Below are 25,891 nucleotides of genomic sequence, written 5' to 3' on the forward strand. Positions count from 1 at the left end.
GTTTTGCTAATACTGCATGCTCAATACTGCTTCTGTAGTTTGTAGTCGTGTATAGAGATACTGATGGGCGTTTTATTTTATTGCATAGTGGCCACAATATTATAATCACCACTTATAATGTAGGTCTACCTGCAAACATATACGTGTTGTTGTTGTCTTTCTACTTTTCCATGACATATGATCGAAAATATTCATAAACATTAAGACGATTATAGAAAGTGTTTTGGTAAATCCTAATTGTCACATTAGTCTGAGTTTACATATAGTGAAAATATTCAAAAATTAATTTGAAATGCAAGCATACAAGTTGCCATTGTTTGACCATAACTGAAATTAATTGGACAATAACGTGCTTATAATTGGCCTCCATGCAGAGCATGTGATGTAACTCACTCATTTCTCATCAAGCCAGAATTCTGACTTTGAATACCCCCCCGCCCCCCTGCTAATGGATTGGACACGGAGATTCGATGTCGCTTTAAAAAGAGCGGTCCGAAGTTATGCATCGTGCCGCATGGTTCCCATTTGCCCCCTCTGTTTTCTTCACTCTTAATATCCAATTTCAACAAGACCACCGACTACCCCAAATCGTCATGTTTTTCAGAGGTCTCGCGTCTTCTTTTGGTTAGTAAAAGAAATAATCGAACAGTGCTATCAATGTGCGTGCGTTTTATGGTTGAATCTCAACGTACAAACCACTTAAGTATATATTGGCAATCCAAATACGCATTTTTAGGACATTATCTCGTCGATCACACATGAAAAACCAGTCAAGCGAAAACTCAAATTTCCTCTCTCTTTGAAGCCATGTTACTAGAATTTGCAGGATTCCTTATCTTGTGCCTGAAGGTATGGGACGGCCCACAGCAGGTGAAAGACCCCCGTTGGCGCTGCTTATTTTAAACTTTGCTTGCACCCCTTGGCTGTGCGCCTTTTTGACAGCAAAGACAACATTTGAAGTGGATTTTAAAGGGGAAAGCATTGCAAGAAGCACATGACAATTGAAGCTGCAATAAGTCAGTGGGAACCCCATCGTTGTGTAAATTCGATTGAATGAGGCTATTTATTGGAGGATCACGTGTTTGGGACATTTTTAAAAAAAACAATTTGAAGTTTAGTGACGTATATTTTCCGAATAGGCATGACGTGTGCATTTTATTCTACTGAATTTGTTAATATTCCCAGCAGACAAAGCTGGACGTTTCTCGAATCACATAAAAATTCATTCAATTAATATCAATCGGATTTATTCGACAAGGACAGCCTGGATAAATTAAAAGAAAAACACAAATCAAAGGATGAGTGTGACTTTCTTGCTTGAAGTGATATAAGATTTTATCCTTCAGTATCATTCCCACTCAATTTAAGACAAGCAAAAGGGATGACCATGTGTTTGTCTCTTTTGAGGATGCAACTGTCGTGATTATTTGACATTATGGGATGCCGTCTTTACGGCCTCCCTGGCGTCGTATCCTGCTGTGGCGCACGTCCCCCTTTCAGATTCTTCTCGGCTGGTTGGAGCTGAGACTGAAAACCACAATAAATTCCTTGAGTTGCGCACACTTTAACACCATTTGTGTCAAATACAAGGGCATGGGGTGGAAACAAATTAGAGCCAGTGTAAGGTAGCAGGCGTTAAATGGCTCATGACGCATACTGTTAGGTGACAATAATCGGTGAAATAACATTTTGGTGTGCGTGTGATATGTGACTTTTTCTTCGTTTGTTTTGCTTTGTGGGGTTTTGCAAGTTTAAGGTTAAAGACATCACAATGCTGCAAAAAACCTCAACCCATTTTCCTAGAAGAATAAAATTAGTGCAGTGATGTGGCAATGCAGTTTTAATTCGACGGTCATTAAATGGATTTGTATGTGATACAGCTGAAAAAATGAACTACTTCTTACTACTATTATACTTTTAAATTTAATTCATTTTTACAATGCATATACATACATGCATACTTTATTATGCAAACATTTTTTAACCTCAATTTTAATTCATTTAAATATTTTAACTTTTGAACTTGTTAGCATGCAAACTCATTGGAATTTTGACAATGCTCTTTTTTTAAACTCATTTTGAATTCGTATTAAATATTTTAACTTTTGAAATCATTTGCTCACAAACTCATTGGAAGTTAGACAATGCTCTTTCCTTTCAGAAATACTTTAAAGCAGACAACCCCGTATGAGGAGCAATGAACAATTTTTATTGACTACAACAACCTGCATTCAACAAGTTTCTCGTCGTAGTTTTCTCAGTCCCAAATACACTTTGGATTTTGGAAGTTCTTTAGACTATAATCACGGACTGTTGCTTTTGCTCCAAAATTGTGTCTTGGTGGTGCAAAACTGTAAAGACGTCTGTGACAGAAGAAAAGTTTTTAGACTAAGCCAATCACCGTAGCCCTTTGGTTTGCGGGTCTGCCCCCTGGACCAATCAGAGCAGGGAGCGCCGACTGGCTGAGTGATGAGCGCTACTACTTGGATCGCGTCGTCACACTTTGACCCATATCAAAAAATAACAACAACATTTAGCCTTCTGGACGCACCAGTCGCTGCATACATTTCTAGGCAGAGAGGATAAAGTAGAAACATTGGAGATCTCAAGTTTCTTTTTGGGTCTCTTTTGTGGTCTTCCATGCTCGGAGAGAATCGACTGTCTCGGGACACCTCGATGCGCGCTTCAACAATATAAGCGATCCATAAAGTGTGGCGCTTCTAGGGTTATAGACGGTGACCCGGGGGTCCCCTTTGTACACCTCGGACAGCCTATTCGCTGGAGGGATCTGTCTATCTTTGGGTTTGTAGGAGGTATGACTGCGCTGGCTGGGTCTATTCCCAGGATGATGCGACCCACGCTGGCACAGAACTACCCTCGCAGTGGCTTCCCTCTCGAAGGTAAAGAGCTTCACCAATTATCACTAATTTGTCATTAAGTCTTTATTGCCAGTTAAAAGGAACTCGACTTGGCACTTGCTAACTTTTCGTCATCAATTAGGTCCATCATAATATTTCAGATGCCTCAACTTGCTCAAGAGTCCAGTTGTAGTAGACTAATTGTACATTTTAACATATGTTTACAATTTTTAAAAATATTTTATTTGACTGTGTAGTGTCAACTCCGCTGGGTCAAGGCCGAGTAAACCAGCTCGGTGGAGTTTTCATAAATGGCAGGCCTTTGCCCAACCACATTCGACATAAGATCGTGGAAATGGCCCACCACGGCATCAGACCGTGTGTCATCTCCCGGCAGCTGCGGGTCTCCCACGGCTGCGTATCTAAAATCCTGTGCAGATACCAGGAGACCGGCTCCATCAGACCCGGGGCCATTGGAGGCAGCAAACCAAAGGTACGTGCGTGAAAAGAAGAGACCAAGACAAAACATTTAAGGATTAACTTGGAAAGCAGCACCAATTCCACATGCACGGCCAATAAACTCTGAAACCTTTCTGACATTTAAAGCAGGCAACGACGCCCGATGTGGAGAAGAGAATAGAAGAATGCAAGCGAGAAAACCCGGGTATGTTTAGCTGGGAGATTCGGGATAAATTACTGAAGGATGGCATATGTCACCGCAACAATGTCCCTCCAGGTAAAAGGGGAAGGAATTGATGATGGTTATTATTATTATTATTATTATTATTATTATTATTATTATTATTATTATTATTATTATTATTATTATTATTACAGTACTATAGTATATTTATGAATATTAGAATAAATATATTTGTTATTTATTTTAAATGTAGATTTAATTAATTACTACATCCGTGCACTTTTACAGTCAGTTCCATCAGTCGCGTTATGCGCAACAAGTGTGGAGGGAAAGACGATGAAGAGGAAGATGAGGATGACATGGAGAAGAGTGAACTGGAAGAAAGTGACCGAAGGGGCAAGCACAGCATTGAAGGCATCTTAGGAGACAGATGTAAGTAACCTCCTCCGTTTTTCTTTTGAAAATGTGTAGCCTGTTACCTTTTTTGTTTTAACTTTAGCATTTTTTTTCCATGTTGTAAATTCATTTTAGAAGAGAAAAAGTGATATGCGACCAGTAACTGTCATTTATATCATGTACGTGATGTTGGGATGGGGGGTGCAGAGCGTTGTATTTTGAATTGTTTATGGACCATGTCTCTCCGCCTAATGCTTTTCCCATGAGGCCAGATAGTTAAATCAAGCAGCAGGTGATAGTTTAGTGCTCGCAAAGACTGTGTGTGAATACGCGCGCACGCGCTCGTATGCTTGCGGCGTTTTCGTTCACTCACTTTGCACCAACATCTAATATCCACCACTTTGAATGTCAAAGTATTTTCATGACGCAATTTTATTTCGCACGAAACCACTTGTTTAGAATTTTTTGTTTTTTTTCTTCATGCAGTCTGGTCCATCCTATTATTTAAAACACCCAGAGAGCGCGCTGGTTTAAAAAAAAAAGCTTTGGCTGGGATATTAATTTAATTCTGCAAGTTTGTTCTGACTTTTTTGTTCTGTTGGATATTTTTGTTGTCAATGTGTAAGTAACGGTTGAGTTATAATCAAAATAGACGTTTTTATTTTAAAATATCACACATCGTTTCAATTGCTTCTCCTTTTATTTAGTCAAATATCAACATTGAAATGTCAACATGTCCCGCAAAGTTGAGTGAAGTAGAGGATGAGCGATAAAGCGCCCTCTCCGAGGAGACACAATTGTCCCCCAGATGAGTTGATCAAACATTTGTTCAACGGTTTCCATCAGCGCACAAAGACGAGCCAGCGCGCACAACGGGGATGAACTTGGGAGACAAAGGCGCGGGAGTCTATTCGAGCCTCACGCTTGGGCTGTGCGCGGACAAAAGAGCCAGCTTGGAAACACATTTGGTTGCTACTAAAGACGAAAAGGGGAAACCTGTTTAAAATTCAAAAAGGGGAGAGGACAGCCTCTCCGTCCGCGGCAAAGCGCGACAAAACATAGGCCGCAATGATGGATGAATTATTCAGGGAGCGCGCCAGCCCTATTTTGGAAGCCGTTGACCAAGAGAAAATGGCCACTTTCCCCTACAAAATGTTTCCTTTTTAGGCTCTTCTATTCAGGCCGTCTGCCCGTCAGCCACTACAATAAAAGCCTCAGGAACCCGCTCACGTATAGTTGGGAGAAGCGCGTTGGTCCCCCACATGCATGTGCGCACATATCTCGCTGCAAACACAATCAAAAAAAAAAAAAAAGTCAACCTCAACATTTTAATACAGATATAGGTTAAGATTTAAAAACGCAAAAAAATCCAAAATGACCATATGAAATATTCAATTCACAGAACCAATTCCAGTTAGAGACATATTTTATGTTGCATGTTTTTTTTTTTTTTTTGTCAAGTTCTATGAAGTGGTGTTTCTTTAAGAGAAACACCAGCGCCCAGGGGCGATCCATTGCTATTTGTCACATATCCAGACGCTAAATGGTCAACCAAATAAAGCCCCTGCACTTGGGAGGGTGAGCTAATAACCAAGACGCTTTCACTCTAAAACTTATGATCTATTATTGATTCTTTTGGTGGATGGCGGCCTTTCCTCCCCCGGACATTAATAATGTCTTTTAAACGATGTCGATATTGTGCTATGACACTTTTAATGACGGAGGGAGTGTATTAAAGAGTGTGTTGGGTGAATAGCCACCAATGTTCTCTCCCCGGAGAGCCCAGCTCTGGCCCCGGAGCGTATCGCTCACAATTGGGGCCGGCCACCGGTCCCCACTGACCCCCTCCCTTACTTGCCGCCTGCTCCTCAAATCTCTTCAAGCAGATTAAATCGACTCTTTTATTTCATCCCACTTTCATCTGGAAAGCAACTCCTCCCCTCGCCCTCTGTTTCCTATTCTGTCTCTTCTGCTGTCAGCCCTGCATGTGTCACCTGCAAAGTTAGTCGACTTCCATGAAAACCTTTGAACCTTTTGTTATTAATTTACCGCCATGAAACAATTGCCTATAAAATAAATACAATATATTATTCTGTTTGACTAAAACAGTTAGTCCTAAAACTGATGAACACATTTATTGGATAAAGAATCATGAAATAAAAGTGTTCTAAACAGAATGTGACTGTGGAGCAGCCAAGAAATATTTTTGTAATTTAAGTCCAATTATTGACTTCACTTCTAGTACTACAAGAACTGCCCCTCCCCGCAGATAAAAATTATAACAAAAACACATACTAACTACTCCAGTAAATGTCAAATAAACGGTAATTATAAAAGCAGTGAAAATGTCAAATTAATGAGGACTAGATTTTAGCAGTAGTAGGCAGTAATCTTTGTTTCCACTAGTTAGCTGTCTTCAGCACACTCATTGTTAATCTAATATACGCGGAACCCAACCAGAATCATGTGATAGTCACCAACAGTCTCTTATGAAATAGTCTATACTTTCTGTTTCCACAAAACTACCATTTTAGATTCTGTCAGATATGAAAGCATTTGGCAGTAAGGTTGGTCCTCTAGCTCAAACGTCATAGTTATACACCCATAAGACAAAGTAGTCACAGAGGGCCAATCTTCTCTTTACTGCCGCTTCAAGTTTTCACAGTGTGTCTTTAAGAGTCCATTCGTCATTAGGTTAAATTAGCCAGATAATACAGACGAGTGTTGTTGAGGGCCAGATACGTTTCCATTTAGTCGAGTGCGCGCACACATACACGTACGCAAACATTCCTCTTTGCAATGCAAACAGTCAAAGGGATAACTTTATTTGGCGAAAGGGGATCCTGGAAAGAGCTAATTGAATAAGCTCCGAATCTTTGAAAAAACCCTTACCATGGTGAGCGCAGTCATCATGTCATAATTAGGTTTATTGAGGCGCATTCCTTCAATCTGCCTCCATTCTCCCAGGCTCATTGTAACCAGGGTCTGGGCCAATGGCTAGGGGACAAAAGGGAACCGTGAGCAGACAATACATGAAAGAGCCATTAAGATTTGGCTGGCTTTGTAACACAAACTGAGCAGGACTTTGTTTGTGCAAATAATGTGGGTGTGTTAAAATGACTTGGGTGGAAGCTTGCCGTGCTGCAAATGTAACAGGTTGGCATACGCTGGATCAGTGCCAGGGGAGAGGGGATTTAGCAAGAGTAATGGATGTGTGGATGAAACATATGTGACATACATATATATTAGGTATAGCTCCATATCTTCAAATGACCCCTATGCAGTTTTGTATTCTAGTCACCAAAGCTACAAAAGATGACTCAATCCAAATATTGAAGAAGAGTGCATGTTCTCCCGAAAGCTTCCGTACTGATTCTGTCATGACGTGACAACGACAGGACCAATAAGGTTTTTGAGGCTCTTATAATAGCTATTGGCTGTAAGTGTCCTGAGCCAAGTGTCTGCTGAAGAGGGCTCTGTCTGTCTATTGAAAGAATGAATGTGTCACTCTGGGCATGAGGGCAAAGGAGGGGGGCACCAGGGCCAAGTGGCGAGCACCAAATCACGCTCCTCTACCCCGGGGGCTATCAAGCCCGCTCTCCTCGTCCCGCAGTTCTCCCTCTCGTGAGTTTTTTTTCTAATAAGCCCATGCATGATGACTACCCAAGCATGAAAACATAGTTAGCCTCAAATGAATGGCTCCTCTATACTTCGTTAAAGCCTCTTTCTCCTTTCGCACTTTTATTGTGACTCACTGATATCAATTCAAAGAGCAATTAATGAATGCACACCGACTTTGAAGTCAGGCTGTGCTTTTTGGGAGGCTGCAAGTGTATGGGGCTGGGAGGGGGCAGAGGCTATTTGGGGTATTCCCCTCTTTAAGACTGGCTCTCGTGCCCCAGTCTTGGCCGTGATGGACTAGCCACATTGAGCTGCTGCTGAGTGCGCCCCAAAGAGTGAAAGAGTGAAAAGGCCTAGTGAAGGTCAAGTAGAATGGCTCGCTTTAGAATAAGGCCTCTCTTTATCTCTTACAAGCTTGCACTATAGGGATAGCGACTAGGGCATGGATATGGCTCCGATAGGTTGTCTTAAAATATGCATATTTTTGTGATGTGATGTGTAAAGCAAAATTTGAGCATTTTTGTTAATGGAAAACTTGAATCTACTTGTCTCTTTCTCAGATTGATTGCTTTAATGGGCATGCATGTGTTTGGGTAGATGAAAGAAGCCAATGTAGCAATTTGCAGGTGCTAAATTGTGTGTTCACTCACACGAACACAAAAACAGGTACAATCGAGGTTGTTAACCACAAGAGGGTTTTTAGTGCTGATGATTTTCATGACATAACACTTGGGAAAGCACCGCTAGTGGAAAATGAACTCAACTTAAATTTATTTATACACCTCTTTGAAAAACAACCACAGCTGAAACAAAACTCGATAAGATCGCACATAAAAATAAAACAATCAAACACCCGTTTTCACCCAAGGTTCACCCAGCGCTGAGAAACCCGAGGAGGGCAGGAGCAGTGGGGCCAGAGTCTCTTAGACGAGCCGGTGTCGGGTACCAGAGCAGGCAGGCAACCGTGGGACCCGGCAAATGTCATTACACAACAAAGTGTGGCATAAATCCTTTCAGAGGAAGCAGCCATGTCTCAGTGGAACACACGAGGCTCCACCCTGGTCGCCTGCTGGCTCTTTACGATAGTCGTTATTTCATCCGTTTTTCCCCTCCCGTTATGATTGATAGGAGGAATGGTTTAAATCTTCTGTCTTCCTCGATCCTCTCTCACTTTGGCGTGGGCTCTCTTCCCTTGAGGCATCCCGTTCTATATCTCCTTCAGAAAGCATGCAGGGACTGCAATGTTGTTCATTGTTGTAGGTGGACATCATAAACAAATGCCAAATAAATGTGCTGGTACTATGCCAATAAATATCATAGCTAAAATGCTGTAATGGGGCAACCAGTAAACTAATAATGCAATAAAAGACAAAATAATGAAAAAGGATGAAAAATTACAATTTAGGAACAGCTGTTACAGGCTAGTAACTCTGAGTTGTTTGATAGGCGATATGACATGACTCCCTCTTGTGACTGGCTCCAAATCAGCTCTTTAATCATCCAGAAGCTCAGAAATGACATTGATGAATAGTCGATATGTTGCAATAATTTATATTGGGATTTCCAAAAGGTTTAAAACTGGCAGAAAGGTTTTCCCTGCTGTCTGTCATTTTTTTTCTGTGCTGTGCTGGCACCGCTTTGCATGCTAGTTTGCACATGCGATCAAAGCGTGCTATGTAAATATTCAAAATCACACAGTACAATTTGGCTCAGGTTTGACAAATCACATTTTGCACACTAACTTTATCTACTGTGTTTGCTTATTCTGGTCCTACATCACAGAATAAACTGCACGGTAGGGAGTTTTATCAGAAAAAATCCTGCTTTCCTCAATAAGACAATCTAAGCCTGTTAAGCTTTCACGTTGATTTGTGTGTGCTATCATGTTTGTGCACTTATTTATATAATAATATGAATCCATTTTCTGTATTTTGAGATTAATGGCAAAAAGTTGCTCTGACCTGCACATTTTTACACTCATTTTAAAATGTTAATAATTTATTGACTCAGTGTAAACCACTTTAGTTAAATTATTCTATAAACAATAAATGGCATAAATGTAGGATAATTTATAATAATTATATTTATTTATTTATGAATAATTTTCTTTATATTCTTTAGAATATAAACATTACGATAAACATTACGCTACACACCAAAGCAGCAGATGTAAGCAAGATTACTCTTACCTCTCTGTAAGTGAGAATGACAGTTAACATGTGAAGAGTTCACCTTGTTGGCTCTTGGCATAACTTCCCCCTCGCCTCCATGACCTGCGGTTGTGAGACGGATTTAAAAGACAGGGAACAGCAAGGTCATAGGGCTGGCTGCATGAGGTTACTCTCTCTTCGCACACAGGAAACAAGGTTAGAAACACGTTTAGTTAAAATTGACAGGTAACCATTTCCTCATACCCCCCACCACTAATTTTAACAACTTCCATGGCCATCAGCTTCTCTTTTTGCAACAAGGATGTGATTAATCGCACTTGTCTAGCCACGCGCATAATTTTTTGTACATCTTAAAACAGTCCACTTGTGAAGGTCACAACTTAGCAAGTCAAGTAAGCCCACCGCCCATCACCCAAAAAAAGCCCAACCTCGCACACACCATCTTTTTTCTAAACCAGAGCGTCACAGATGGGCCCATAAGCTGTCAGTAAAGCCATTATCTAACCCAGCATCTGCTTGCGTTGACTTCTATATACTGTTTAATGCAGTCAGCCAGTCACTTAGTCCCCCGACGCCTGAATAGAAGCAGCATGGTTGTCCCGCCCAAATAAATGCTGCGTTTGTCTCCTCTGCCTTTTGTTTTGTGTGATTTTGGGAGGGGAAGGTGCAGAGAAAGGGGGTGGACAAAGTGTCACCGCCTCACTGTTAACTAAAGCCCCAGAAGTGTTCCTGGGCCGTGCGAAGAAGGGGTGTAAATAATCCACATATGGTCGGTCAATTCCCCCAAGTCCTCAAACTCAAGCTGGACACGTCGCTTTTGCTCATTTTCTCTCGCTCTGCCTCTCACGCATGCGTTCATGTATGTTGAACCAGAACTGTCTCATGTCTCAGTGGACATATTTAAGCCTTTGTGTACCCCCCATTCTCCACCCCACCAACTAAGCAGCAATACTGAAGTCTTTCCAAAAGTCTGTTCCAGCTAAATCCTCTCAGTTCCCTCTGGTTTTCCCTGGCGTGGCGTGGCAGGAGACATTCTGGGTTCTCTTGGCTCTGGAGCGGTTGTTTTGCTCGGGGTCCCTCAAACTGGGCCTCTTGGGGCTTCAGTTTGGTTAAATTAAACAGTTTTGTTTTCTCCTCTGACCCTCTCGACCCTCCTCTCCAACTGCTTCTCCTATTTTGAGGAAATGCTTCTCAGGTCGCTTCCACCGAGATAATGATACCCTTTCATTTTCTTCATATTTTGACGAATGAACCCGATCAGCCCCCCCCTATTTTTTTGCTATAGGGTGGGGTAAACATAGCAAAAGAGAAGTCAAGTGTTTGGCTGAGTTTGCTGAATTTTCAAGATGAATACTGGCAAAAGAGCGAGAGGATAATTTGATTGGCTAATTGTGTTTGACAGTGCCAAATCGATGCGATCACATCTTAAAGACAGCAAGGGAATGACGGAAAATGGGGCTCTCTAAAACCACTTGCTTCCAAAGTTGGATAAGTTCCTAGAAACGGAAAATGTTGGAACTTTTCTCTTTGTCAATCTCTCACAAAGACTTTAAAACGACTGTGGCGCTTATTTACGATGAGAAAAAATGTTTTGAAAAGTGGCTTTGTGTTAGTGCTTGACCACTCATCAAAGATAAAAGGAAACAAAATGGCAGCCAAAGAAGGGACAGCACGTTTGTGGGGGAAGGCTGGGCTTATGTAAAAAGATGGCCATGGGCTTGTTGAGCTCCTGACTCAAGCTTTATCAATAGAAACAATTATAGATCGTGATTGGGAGGATGTCTCTTAGCATTACAAAATGTCATCTCATGTTGTTTACCTCACATCAACTTTATGTAGTACAAGTGGTGACCACTGTCGAGTTAGTCGAAGTATTACTTCTACTATGCTTCTTAATAGCGCTGACAAGAGAGTTGTGTTTCCACTATTTTACAAAAACTTAAACCAACACAAAAACAACCCAGATGCTCGGACCGACTATCCCCACGGGTACATTTACATCAGCAACAACAGACCCCAATGCTCCCATCAGCCCCTGAGGTGCTTGTACAGTTTCCTCCAGAGGAAAGAGTTTTCTTTGAGGGGGAGGGCTAAAATGCCTCTGGCTGTGCCCCCATCTCCCCCATTCCTCTTTATGCACCCCCTTCCTTCTCCGGCTCCCCCGTGGGGCAGGTGACAACCCTCTACTGTGAAGGGCCGAGGGAGCCATGACGGATTCCACAGATGGAGCGTGGAAATCGCCAGCAAAGAGTTCAGCTCTTTGCAGCAACAAAGGGCCGGAGAGTCAGAGAGAGAAATATGGGTGGAAAAGAACGATTGGGGGGGAGACAAAGCAAGACAGTTAAGAGAAAGAGGGCAGGGAGGAGTAGGTGTTGCTTGTTTAAAAAAGGGAATATTGTGTTTGCAAAATTGGATTTTCACTGAGATTTTTAATGAGCCACAAATAAGTTCGTTTGATTATCATTGCATTACGAAAATGAGTTTCACTACGCAGAACTTTCACAACCAAAATTGTAGCATAACATCTTTTTTGGACTTTGTCCAACTTTTTAAACTTAACTTTTTACTTCTCAACACACCCAGACTATTTGATTGGAGACCAAATTCCTTTTGCACCATGCATTGAACATCGGAGCTGTGCTTCTGAGACTGTGACTGATTGCAACAGGAAGGCGGTTGGGGGTCCTGTGTGGCTCAACAAGGAAATAAAATGCTACTAACTCAGTTTAAACAAGTCACTGTTTTAAAGCATATGCCAGAAGAAGCGTAGAAACATCAAAACAGCTTTTTTCTTTTGCACTTTGAAAAGAATGAGATTTCCCATTATGTGCCATTAGGTCATGGCCACCTGAGTTTGGAAAAAGAACAAATTATAAAAGCAATGGCATGTATCTGAGTGTCAAAAAGTGTGAGTCCATGTAACATTTCAACGCACATAGAGCGAAACAAATGAGCCAATTTGAACCATCCATGGAAGATCACACTGTCCATTGTTCATATTGCCCAGACAAGGTGCCACGTTTTTTTTGAAACTATGGTAGCAGTTTTAACTGATAGGTAATTCCAAAATGATTAAGGATTTTCCCAGCTACCTCCACTTTCCCAGGGCCCAAATCCCTGTGAAATGCTGAGGAACGTGCATGCTGCTAAAGTCGGGGGGTGGGAGGTGTGGGATTCCATGTGGTCCTGCTAGAGGAACCCACTATGTGTTTGTGTGTGTGTGTGTGTGTGTGTGTGTGTGTGTGTGTGTGTGTGTGGGGGGGTCTTTGTTGTGTGTCGGGGGCAACAAACCTTTCATCTCATTTTTTGCCAACCTGTCCACAACACCAAAGGCCTATTAACCACACCCTAAATTCCAACATACTTTTATGTTTCATGTTCAGTTATGTTATTTTGGGTGGGTCTGTCAAAAGTTAGGACCATACTACCTGCTGAGTTGTTGTTTTAGATTAGACACCATTAGAAAACGACTGTACAATGATGGCACTGCAAGATTGCAAAATTGCAAGATATTCTGAAAATGCTTCTATTTCCCTTTACCCACCTTTTGAAAATATTTTACTTTTTGCCTCTCTCATGAATGTTTCTTTACCAATTTGCCCCTAATGCATGTGTCTACGATGGGGGTGCAAGGATCAGTTTCACACAGGGGGCCCTCATCTGGTTGGATTCACTCGTAATTTTATTGTTGTTTCTGAGAAGGTACTAACACAGTGTTGCACACCCAAATATTGCCTGTGCTGAGGTAGAATTAATTAGGTGTAACACAAAAGGTGTTGGTGAATTAATAAGGGAACTAAGAGTGTGTTTGAAGTACTAAATTAAAAACATTGCTGGATTATTGTTTGGAAATCACAATTGAATTAGAGCAGTGTTTCCCAACCTTTTTTGATTCACGGCACACCTTTTAATTGGAAAAAATCTCGAGGCACACCACCAACAAAAATTTGTTAAGTGTTACACCAGCTTCTATATTAAAATCAGAAAAATTTAAATTTAAATTACGTCTTTTGTTGTAACAAAATTAAAATTTTGTTACAACAAAAGACGTAAAGTTCTATTCCTATATATGTAAAGAGAGTCGAATAATTGAATAAAAATAAATACTAAATATTCTTTAAATTCTATTTATTTTGTAAATGAAAGTGACAGTTTTTGAAAAAAGGTTTTAGACAGTGTAAGGAATAAAGTATTGAAAGTGATTGTGATCAAAATCCAAAAGAATCAATATGGCTATTTACTGTTTTAGTCTAGCTCTATAAAATATTGCGACATGAAGAACAAAGTCACTTTCAAAGACGCTCTGCTGTTCTGACAGCGGCTGAGTGGCTATCACAGTCGAGGTGCATACGTGGCAAATCGGAGAATCTTGAGATTTCATGTTGTGGCATCGGCACATGCTCAGTTTATGTGTGTTGCTGTTCGTGTTGGCTCGTGAATGAACGATTCGTTCAAAAGAACGATTTCTTTTTACAGTGAACGAGAGTGAACGAATCACTCCCTAAAGTGATTCGTTCTTTTTTCAGTTCATATGACTTCAACCAGTAGGTGTCGGTAATGCCCATTGCAGCTGGTGCCACCTTGCCGTAAAACAAAACGAAGAAGAAAGTGAAGTAACTTCCCGTTCGCGAGCGAGTTAATGGGTGAACTGCCTTCCCGTGTATCAACGGATCAGTCATTGAACGTGTTGCATCCCCTGGCGTGAACTATGTAAACCAGAATGTAGATTTATGATTTGCCAAGGAAAGAAAGAACCACTCACTGAAACACCACTTCTTTTATGCACGTTTTCTCCAAGCTAACGGCTAACTTTATTGCATGAAGGGATCCGCCGTTATGCAACAACGGGGAGATTATGCTTCTCTTTGGGTAATCTTGGTTAGATAACACTTGTAGTGGTTTTTAAATAACGTGTATGCATATATACACCTAAATATTGTTATCCAATATATCTACTGCAATTTCACATTAGATTGCTGATTTGAAATTTACTTTTAATATTATTATTTTCAAATAAACATTTATGTTAAAACTTGTCTGGTGTTTTATTCCTTGTTTTTTTATTCGCAAATTAAAACAAAAATCAGGCATTTGGTTAACTGCTTTATATGACAATGAAGTGTCCTCATGGACACTTCAATAGGTACACTACACGAGGTAAAAACAAAAGAATAAATAAAGGGTTAATTGCAAAATAAATGCACGTTCAGGCATTTTCCCACACCTGGGATCGAACCAAGACCTCACAGAGCAAGAGCCCCCATCACTAACCAGTCGGCTGTTTCGACATGACAGGCTATGGTCAAATGCACTGTTTTGTACTAGTGGTGTGCATCACAGGCCACGGGAAAAAGCTTAAGTGAAAGTGAAAACTGCCACACCCGCCCTCACCCCCACCTCCTGATTGGCTGTTTGAGCTGTGACGTCACTTGGACACTCCATTAGGTACACCGCCATTTTCAAGTGTATAAGTTTTTGGTCACTTTCACGTTTTGCATTCCAACATGTTTTCCAAGATTCACCTTGTGTATTTCCCTAATAAAGTGGCCTGTTATTAGGTACACTTGAAAATGGCGGTGTACCCAATGGAGTGTCCGTATGATTCCCTCGTTAAGTGCACCTGCGTGAAAAGTTTTAGCTCCTGCGGAACGTGAAAGTGACCAAAAACTTTTCACGCAGGTGCGCTTAACGAGGGTCACTTGGAAAACATGTTGGAATGCGGCCCCGAGGACTAGAGCTTGATGATACCTGTGACCTTTGACCATGATATTTCCCTAATAAAGTGGCCTGTTATTAGGTACACTTGAAAATGGCGGTGTACCTAATGGAGTGTCCGTGTGATTCCCTCGTTAAGTGCAGGTGCGTGAAAACTTTTAGCTCCTTTTGAACGTGAAAGAAGCTAAAACTTTTCACGCACCTGCGCTTAACGAGGGTCACATGGAAAACATGTTGGAATGCAGCCCCGAGGACTAGAGCTTGATACCTGTGACCTTTGACCATGATATTTCCCTAATAAAGTGGCCTGTTATTAGGTACACTTGAAAATGGCGGTGTACCTAATGGAGTGTCCGTGTGATTCCCTCGTTAAGTGCAGGTGCGTGAAAACTTTTAGCTCCTTTTGAACGTGAAAGTAGCTAAAACTTTTCACGCACCTGCGCTTAACGAGGGTCACTTGGAAAACATGTTGGAATGCGGCCCCGAGGACTAGAGCTTGATACCTGTGACCTTTGACCATGATATTTCCCTAATAAAGTGGCCTGTTATTAGGTACACTTGAAAATGGCGGTGTACCTAATGGGGTGTCCAAGTGACGTCACAGCTCAAACAGCCAATCAGGAGGTGGGGGTGAGGGCGGGTGTGGCACTTTTCACTTTCACTTAAGCTTTTTCCCTATTGGCCTGTGATGCACACCACTAGTACAAAGCAGTGCATTCGATCACAACCTGTCATGTCGAAACAGCCGACTGGTTAGTGACGGGGGCTCTTGCTCTGTGAGGTCTTGGTTCGATCCCAGGTGTGAGAAAATGCCTCAATGTGCATTTATTTTGCAATTAACCCTTTATTTATTCTTTTGTTTTTACCTCGTGTAGTGTACTTATTCAAGTGTCCATGAGGTGTACCTACACATATTGTCATATAAAGCAGTTACCCAAATGTCTGATTTTTATGTTTTAATTGGCGAATAAAAAAAAAACCAAGGAATAAAACACCAGACAAGTTTTAACATAAAAGTTTATTTGAAACTAATAATAATATTAAAAGTAAATTTCAAACCAGCAATCTAATGTGAAATTGCAGTAGATATATTGGATAACAATATTTAGGCGTATATATGCATACACGTTATTTAAAAACCACTACAAGTGTTATAAAACCAAGATTACCCAAAGAGAAGCATAATCTCCCCGTTGTTGCATAACGGTGGATGCCTTCATGCAATAAAGCTAGCCGTTAGCTTGGAGAAAACGTGCATAAAAGAAGTGGTGTTTCAGTGAGTGGTTCTTTCTTTCCTTGGCAAATCATAAATCTACAATCTGGTTTACATAGTTCACGCCAGGGGATGCAACACGTTCAATGACTGATCCGTTGATACACGGGAAGGCAGTTCACCCATTAACTCGCTCGCGAACGGGAAGTTACTTCACTTTCTTCTTCGTTTTGTTTTACGGCAAGGTGGCACCAGCTGCAATGGGCATTACCGACACCTACTGGTTGAAGTCATATGAACTGAAAAAAGAACGAATCACTTTAGGGAGTGATTCGTTCACTCTCGTTCACTGTAAAAAGAAATCGTTCTTTTGAACGAATCGTTCACTCACGAGCCAACACTAACAGCAACACACACATAAACTGAGTATGTGCCGATGCCACAACATGAAACCTCAGGATTCTCCAATTTGCCACGCATGCACGATTAGCAAGTGGCTGACCAGGCCTTGCGCTAGCTGACCTGTGGTTTGGCGATCCTGTTTACGATGCGCTTGGTATTTAATGTTGGACAATTTCCCACGGCACAGCTGAACATCTCTCACGGCTCACCAGTGTGCCGCGGCACACCATTGGGCATCGAAATAAAAAAAAAAAAAATCAATTTGGATGTCTATTTGGCTCGATGCTGTATTTACTGTATGTATTTTTGCTGGATCAAATATTGCAGTTTAAATTAAAAAAAAATATGACAAAATTTGCAACATTTTCTTGAGATTGGTGTATGGACTTGGGGGGAAGATTCTAAGAAGTCACAAGTTACCTGAATAAGCAGTTTGTTCAAAGGTCATGCATGCTTTCCCTCTCTCCCATGTGCTCTCTCTCTCTCACACACACACGCACACGCACGCACGCACACACACGGCAGAAGAATGGCCCCAAGATCCAAATTAGCCTTTTGTGTGCCTTTTAGTCCACCAGTACCCCTGTGGAGCTGTGGGATTTTCTTCCATAGAGATTATTCACTCACAATAATTCTCCTGAATGGAAGTCTGTTTGGCCACAAGACCTCGAGGAAAACTATCACTTGACAGTGCAGGTGCATGTGTGTGTAATCAATAAACAAAAGGTGATTACATCACTGTGTTTATTTTGTTCATCGAGTCTGTGTTTTCAAGATCAGGTGGCCAATGTGACTCCTTATTGACTCTGATGATACGATAAACCACTTAACAAAATACAATTTGAATGTTAGTGTGGACATTATACTTATTTTCCTGTTTAAACATCTGATGCAGGGAGAAAATACTGAGTGCTTTTTTTTTCTGTCACTATTTGACTAGCGAGTCACTCAGATGAGGGTTCGGAGGTGGAGTCAGAGCCTGATCTGCCACTAAAACGGAAACAGCGGCGCAGTAGGACCACCTTTACGGCTGAGCAGCTGGAGGAGTTGGAGAGGGCCTTTGAGAGGACCCACTACCCTGACATCTACACCAGGGAGGAGCTTGCCCAAAGGGCAAAACTGACTGAGGCCAGGGTGCAAGTAAGAGATGGCATACGTATTGATGATGATTATGACACATTGATCACATTAGTTGACTGTACATTTCAATGAGATGCAGTATCTGAATGAGGAATTTTTCGCAATGAATCCGCCCTCATTTTTTTCTTTAGCACATCAGTTTTTAATAATAATAATAATAATAATAATAATAATAATAATAATAATAATAATAATAATAATAATAATAATAATAATGTATGTATTAAGTGTTCAACAGGTGGAATTTTCTTTCTGAACCATCATAGCTATAAATTGCCACACATGGTAACGTCCATAGTGAGCAAGATTTTGAGTCAAACTTAAAAACAAAAATATAACAAGAAAAAAGTAAAAACATTTTTCAATTGGTATCAAAAGATACTAATTTTGGAAGATAATGAAGCCATCTTACGAAAATGTGTTGTTGACCAGTGTTATTTATTAGGAATGATAAATATTTCTAAATCAATACTTCGTGATGATGGTCTCAATGAAAACATTGGTATTTCCCTGAAGGAAACTTGTGCAAAGGAGTTCATTAAACTGTTGATTCAGTCTCTTCAATATTGATATTTTAAAGTTTTATGAGCTCCAATTAATCAATTAGTTGAACCAAATCATTTTTTTTTCTGGAATAAACATAATGAACCTGCCAACGCTCCACAAAGGAATCAACGTCACTTTACAATGTTCATATGGATCCAGCGCGTTGTGTTTCAACATCAACTGAATACCCAATACCACATCCTCACATATACCAACAATGTTTCAACCAGGTATGGTTCAGCAACCGAAGGGCCAGGTGGCGAAAGCAAGCAGGGGCCAACCAGCTGATGTCCTTTAATCACCTGATCCCAGGAGGTTTCCCACCTTCAGCCATGTCCAGCCTTACTCCTTACCAGCTCTCTGACAGTGCCTATCCCTCAGCATCCATAGCACAAGGTACTTACATAAGGTTCCAACACATGTTTGTACCTATCAAAGAATTATTGCTAGACTATAACCCATCAACCTTGTTCACTATAGAGCCGCCCAGCACGCTACACCGACCACAGCCTCTCCCGCCGTCGTCGGGTCACCAAGTGTCTAGTGGCGGAGGACAAGGTGAAGGAAGCTCAGCCTACTGCCTTGCCTCTGGACGCCACTCTTTCTCAGGATACTCGGAAAGCTTTGTGAGCCCGGCCAATCCCATGAACCCGGCCATTGGAAATGGACTCTCCTCACAGGTGAGTGAACATCGACAGCCAGGCATCTCTGATTTTGACGCTTTTCTAACGGCTATGTTCCTGATGGTACTGTCCTATCACCGCTGTGTGAGGCAGTGGAGGCCTGAGCCTCAGGTTGTCAAGGAAATAGATTGGTATCCAATGATTGAACCAAAATGGTTGTGTTTTGTTATTGGCTTTCTTCTGCATCATTTAAATGACGATCACCACCAACAGTGGATGTCATGCACTGAAATCTTTGCACAAAATATCATCCAGAAAAAAACAATATAATAATTTTGTGGATAAAGTGAAAGAGCACATTATCTATCGGTACCAACGAGTGCAAACAGAGAACAGCAAACACTGGAGCCTGTGCCTCAAGGGAAGTCCTGTGATTGCATTCTTAAAATGCCTCCCTTGATATTACCCTCTAGTGAAAGTAGAGTTCTTATTTATTTGTATGTTTCATATGTCGAGGAAGGAATATTTATTCTCAGATGTTTTCCCCCCCTCGTTCCGACATTTTTCTCGCTAGACTCCTGGATACGCTGATTCAGGCCTCTGGCAACGACAGTGTTCCAATATGAAACACCCTGGAATGGCAAGTCAGCAGCCCTCTCATGAGGCAGGAAGCGACTCTGGGCAAAGAAAGACATTATTGGTCAAGACATGCAACAAGCAGAGATATAACAGAAGCTTCGGCGTCATTAGAGCAGAACTTTGCAGTTACAGTGGCGGCGGGTTACTGGTTTCAGCAGCATTTTTTGGGGAGGAGTTCCTGCTCTTTTTTGCGTCCACCAAGCCTTCCAAACACAATTTCTTTCTTTTTTTCTGAGGAAAATGTTACAGGGCATGAGAGGAAACACCACTCCTCTCTCCAAGTCAACATGGACTCCTCTCTTACTTGGAAATGATTTAAGCAGTACCATGTGTGTGAGTGGATGTAGAATAATATGTCACTTATAGGGCCAGGAGGACACAGTGCTGCATACCTGCTTCTTATTAGGATGGCTCTCGAGCCTCAACCCGTCGATCACATGTAGGGTGGATATGATACATTTAGAGCTTGCAGGTTTAGTTACAAGGTGATGAGCGCAGACTCGATTTCTCATCAAGAGGTTACTGAAATAGTTGGTGCGCTTCTGAGAGAGTTGGTGCTATCAGTCCCTATTTGGACACCAGTTGAACTGCTTTGCCCTGCAGCTCTTTTCCATGCTTTGCCGGCCAAAGAATAGTCCTCCAAATTCGATTATTGTGTCGCTAATAAAGACCAGGTCAAGAGCTAATGCTTTTCTCAAGCTGCAAATGTATTCTGAGGTTTTAGTTAAGTGAAGCTTACGGACGTTTTTCTTTTGACATCAGAGATAAGTTATCTTTTGTTGCGATGTTTTTCAAGCAGTTGAATTTTAGAATAGTTGGGAATGTGGATCTCTAACAAATTATTTAATTCTCAGTCTCTGAAGCTGAGTCCATATGCTTTCTGACAGTTGCATTGTGTATCAGTGCATACGGCGTTGCAGCCAAGTATTTGAACTTGGAAACTTTTGTAAAACAAGCCACAACATTCTTTTCTATTCACATATTAGACTGGTGCTATTCTGGAAACTAAGTCCTCTCATCTGTCTTTCCAACAGGTGATGGGTCTGCTGAATCACGGTGGGGTTCCACATCAGCCGCAAAGTGACTATGCCATCTCACCTCTAACTGGCGGTCTTGAACCGGCTGCCAGCATGGCCGCCAGTTGCAGCCAACGCATGGATCACATCAAAGGTCTGGAGGGTCTGACCAGTGTTCCCTCAATGTCAGCTCTGCCCTCCCTACCCAGCTCGCAGTCCTACTGCCCCCCCTCCTACAGCTCCCAGGGCTACACAGTCGATCACATGGCGTCCTACCAGTATGGCCAGTACGGACAAAGTAAGGTCAATAGAATTCATTTTATATTTTTTTCTTTTGCCACTGCATTGTTTTACGCACCCATGGCTTACTCTTGGGGAAAACAACCATAAAAAAACATTCATATTTAGTCATGCTTGACAAAATCAACTTGTGCTTGCTGTTTTAAAACATCAATTGATAACATACTTTCAGTAATGTCTACTTGTATTTTTCAGCACAGTGTTAGGATCACATATAATTACGTACAAAAGATACAATAGGGCCAAATAATTGAAACTGCTGTGACTGCTCGGAAGTCACAGGATTGTTTCTGAAAGCACGTGTGGGCGAATCACTGTCCTACCTAGCGCACTGGTTTGAGGTTATTCTTTTATTTCCCCCTCAGTATAAAAAAAATTATGGATCAAGTTATACCAACAGTATGATGGTTATACAGAATAACCAATTACAATGCCCCACAAACTGTTGAGAGTGAGGCACACCTTGGTGTTTGAATTTAATCAATCATGCGTTGAGATACACCTCTTGCTCACAGGCAGCGGTATATGGGGGGCCACAGGGGCACTGACATCCCTGAAGTATTCTTGGACTCCCCAGGTGCCAGGCCAGATAATTGACTTTTGGGTATTTACCGAAAATGGGAACACATTATAAAGCTTCATAAGCATTTTGTGTAGAATTTTTTTAGTTTATAATTTCTGTTTGTTTGCAATGTCCCCTAAGAAAAACAAATCTTGCATTGTCATGCTTCGTCAATCATTTCGGTCAATACAATGTTTCCTAAAGGCCATTTTCTCAACCAGCATGACTGTGGTCACAAAGCAAAAATGTAAAAAAAGGACTTTATTGGCCCACACCGAGCCCTGACTTCAACCCTATTAACCATCCTTCGGAAAATGATTAGGTCTGAATCAATGGACACAAATGAGGAAGTTGTTATTTTAACAATTTAGACAATAACACATTTTCTTTCTTTCATTTCCACTTATCCTAAACAGAATTGTGTCTAAATAGTGGAGACGCTGTCCTGCTTTCAAAGGTGCCGCCCCACACCAAACTCAGCTTTTGGGGGTAATTGTGCATGTCTGATTGCCACCGAAAAGTAATTCACCTAAAACTGTGAGACAGTCATTCAGTAGAGTCAGATCCCATCACGGAAAAGTAAAGCTCCAAAAAGGTTTGAAGGTCCGACTCAGCGTGTTTGCCCTTTAAAGAGTATTCACTTGTTGACTCATGAGAGGGTCTTTTCATTTCACATTACTGTTCTGAAAGTCTTGCAGTCAACCTCAGACAAATCAAAATTTGCAGGGCAATGTCATTCTCTGCTATGCTTTGATTACAGCAGCCAGCGTTTCCAATTTTGGTCCGCAGGGGCTTGGCCAATCAGTCTCATCCAATAATCTTGTTTCAAACCCTGGACGGGTCTCTTCAAAGAGCGTGAAAATGAGCTCAAAAGTCATGTTTAATTTTGTGAAAATATCAAATAGATATGGAACTTAATATCAAAGAATAGAACAAAATATGTTATGCAGTATTGCCATAATATAACATAGACCGAAAAATAATCTTTAGCCTGTTTGTGTTGTACACATGCCTAATAGTGCAAAGGCGGTTACCAGGACAACCCGTGTTGTCATACACCTACTCACCATCACAAGTCCATCTTGATGTGATTAATCAGTGGGACTGGATAACCAGCGTGCAGTTGGGCTTGGAGCTGCAAAAGAAAGGTCTTTTCTGGAGGTGGACGGATCCTAATAGCCTCTGGCAGGGCGGCTATTAGAAACAGGTGTGAGGACTGAGGTCAGCTGGGGAGGCAGCATTTAGCAGTGCTGCTTCAGGTTCTGTTCTAGTGAAAGGGATGGCGGTCCGATCCATCACTGGACTGCTGAAAGAAGACTAGGAATTATTTTTTCTCTTACTGTTTGGTGGTTACGAGACTATCTTTCTTTGTGGCCTTTTGGTCTTGAAATATGACAGTGTTATTGTCTTTGGGTTGTGAGCAAAATTTGATGAACAAGTGACCATATGTTACCTCCCAGTAAGTCTGTTGTTTTTTGGTTGCCTTCCATTTACTGTGCATTTATTTTACCAAGGCTATAAGTGCATTAAAATACTTTCTAAGCAGTTGTCTGCTTTCCATGAAAAGATGAAGAAGTCACGGAAAGAAAGAAAAGTGTGGCTAAAAAAGAAAAAAAGTTCAGTGAAAATCAAATGAAAAAAGTAGCCGTTAAAAAGAGTTTATTTGTTTTTATTCTGTTATTGATATTATTGTTGGTTTTTATTCAATATTTTTTCTGATATTTTTTCTATTGAAAATGTCGGTGTTTGTGAGAGGGCTGGAAGAAATAATGGCCTTTCCTTTGATTTGAGATACAAGTGGTATAAACAGTCACGGAATGAATAAAACTTGCAAGTCAAGGTACCACTGTGACTCAAGGTCACCATGGCAGACATAAGTAATAAAAATTTGCCTGTAGCTATATTGATCTTTGATCAATGGTGCACCTCAAAGAAACATGTAAAAAAAAGAGAAAGAAAAAAGAAACGACAGTTCCAAGGATGTGTATGATTCAGTATGAAGATGGGTTGGACAATAATGCAAAATCGCTTAAAAAAAATCAATACTTTTATTTTTTATTATTAAAGTATTGCTATTACATTCACCTAATTATTTACTATACTACATCTGCACATTTTATATGGAAATTGCTTGACCTTGCATCCTGGTACTTGATAATGCCTGTAAAAATTTCTACAATATACTAACAACAGTCATTTGTTAACGGACCAGCATCCATTTGACCATGAATATCCATTTTTAATTGTCTTTCTCTACATTTGATTTCAAATCCGTATTTCCTGTTGTCGTCACTCCTCATCCTTTTTTCTGTATTTGTTTTTTCAGGTCCCCTTCCTTATCTGAGGCCTGAGATTGCCTGACCCAAAGCTTGAGTCCTCAAAGAATGAAGACGATCATTCGTCAACAGGACCAAAATAAATTGGATTGTGTTCTCTGATGCAGGACATTTCATGATTATATCTTGTGAAAGCCAGAGAGCTCTAAGAAGGGAACATAAGAAAGAATATCACACCAAAAAAAAATTTCATCCACTGTGGATGAATTGCGGATGAACAGCACAGATTTCAGCGCTTAATTTGGTCAGTTCTGGATATGTGGCTTTCTGACCATTTTTACTTCTCAGTGAAGTCCAACAATCACTCCCTGTGGGGTCATTTTTTTAATTATTTTTTTTAAAAACGACGATGAACCCCACTGTTTCGCCGCAAGACGGTCAGCCGTTAAAAAGACTCGAGGCAACATGTTTACATATCTTACAGCCACATGACGATGTATGAAATTCCATGTAACACCAAATGAATCTCCCAAATCGTTTCTGCCCGGACGGGTGGGAGGAAACACGCTTTGCTGATTTTATCTATATGGCATTTATTTGAGATCCCACACAAGCCACACATGAAGAGATATTCTAGAAGCAAAGAAAGCAAACACGGGGAAATGAATATCTGGGTTAGAATATATAAGTAACACTAACATACACCACAGCTGTACTGCTGAGGAAGTTCATTTAAACCTCCATCTAAGCAGTCGCGCTCCTCCTCCGTCTTCCTCTCATTGACATTTCGGGCGGCGAGGCACAGATCTTGGCCTTTTGTAGTGGTCCGGAGGCCTTACAGGAGGTCAGAGGTGACTTTAGAGAAAGTGACAGATGAGAGAGCAGTAGAAGAGAAGTGGTTTTAACAAAAAGGGAGGGGGGGGGGATGGGGACGGTTGATAGGCAAGATCGATCACAGGCTTAAACCCTTTTAAAGATCTTTCTATTGCGGGAAAAATAAGTCACCAGGTCATAAGTCACGACCACAAAACACTTGAGAAAGCAAACGAGCAGCAAAGTTTAGATAAAAGCTGGACATGCATTTACCCCGGAGAGCAGGAGTGCAATATATCACATATCGCAGTGTCAGCCACATCATTTGAGGAAACACTTGACCAATTTGAGACTTTTCATTATATTTTTATATATATTTTTTAATAGGGAAACATTTAAGCTCAAAATTATTTCCAAAGTGGATCATGTTTTTTAAGCAATTAACTATGACCAATTCTTTTCTCAAAATCATTATTGATATTAAAAAGCTACCCACTTGGGTAACTTGACCAATAGGTCCGTTTTTCAACTAATTGCAGCCCATTGCTTTTTGTGTCATGAGAACAGCAGTTTAATGTGCTCACTATTAGATGATTAGAATACAACAAATTACATTAGAAAGAACAAAGACAAAATTGTTATGTTGTTATATCGTTGCACCATTCTGTCTCAATTTTTCATTCCAACCATTTTTGTCACAAACCATTCCAAGCAGCAAAAGGGGATTTTATCTATAACCTGCACACCCCTGAAAAAAAACAAACAAACAAAAAAAACAACCAAACAAGAAAACATGCCCACATGCAAGCACTCTGTTGTTTGAATATTTGGTAGTATGAACCAGTTCTTTTAGTCATGTATGTTTTTGTATTATGAAGTGGCATCACATAAGGCCATGTATGTGTATAAGCACATTATCATTATTATTTATAATTAAATAAAAAGTCTGAAAATTCA

The 25,891-nt window shown here is 40.9% G+C and overlaps 1 protein-coding gene across 4 annotated transcripts; it reads left to right on the forward strand.

Moving 5' to 3' along the window:
• The first annotated feature begins 2,455 nt into the window (after window positions 1-2,455).
• Window positions 2,456-25,891, forward strand: pax3b (paired box 3b). Of its 4 annotated transcripts, none has more exons than XM_049724740.1 (9): window positions 2,456-2,900; window positions 3,116-3,351; window positions 3,465-3,594; window positions 3,790-3,933; window positions 17,960-18,159; window positions 18,936-19,101; window positions 19,186-19,385; window positions 21,002-21,286; window positions 24,172-25,891. In XM_049724740.1, the coding sequence occupies exons 1-9, from the start codon at window positions 2,816-2,818 to the stop codon at window positions 24,187-24,189; spliced, it is 1,464 nt and encodes a 487-aa protein (XP_049580697.1). In that variant the 5' UTR covers window positions 2,456-2,815; the 3' UTR covers window positions 24,190-25,891. The 4 variants fall into 4 exon arrangements, with proteins under 4 accessions (XP_049580697.1, XP_049580696.1, XP_049580699.1 ...); XM_049724739.1 differs by having other exon boundaries at window positions 21,002-21,281; XM_049724742.2 differs by having other exon boundaries at window positions 3,465-3,522.

The sequence above is a fragment of the Syngnathus scovelli genome, chromosome 7 (assembly GCF_024217435.2).
Source record: "Syngnathus scovelli strain Florida chromosome 7, RoL_Ssco_1.2, whole genome shotgun sequence".
NCBI classification, from domain to species: Eukaryota; Metazoa; Chordata; class Actinopteri; order Syngnathiformes; family Syngnathidae; genus Syngnathus; species Syngnathus scovelli.

Excerpts from the sequence above, each read along its gene's own strand:
- pax3b (XM_049724739.1), top strand. The coding sequence starts at position 2,816 with ATGACTGCGCTGGCTGGGTCTATTCCCAGGATGATGCGACCCACGCTG. Across the intron at positions 3,595-3,789 it reads CCGCAACAATGTCCCTCCAG|TCAGTTCCATCAGTCGCGTT; the intron begins GTAAAAGGGGAA and ends GCACTTTTACAG. Across the intron at positions 19,102-19,185 it reads CTCAGCATCCATAGCACAAG|AGCCGCCCAGCACGCTACAC; the intron begins GTACTTACATAA and ends TGTTCACTATAG.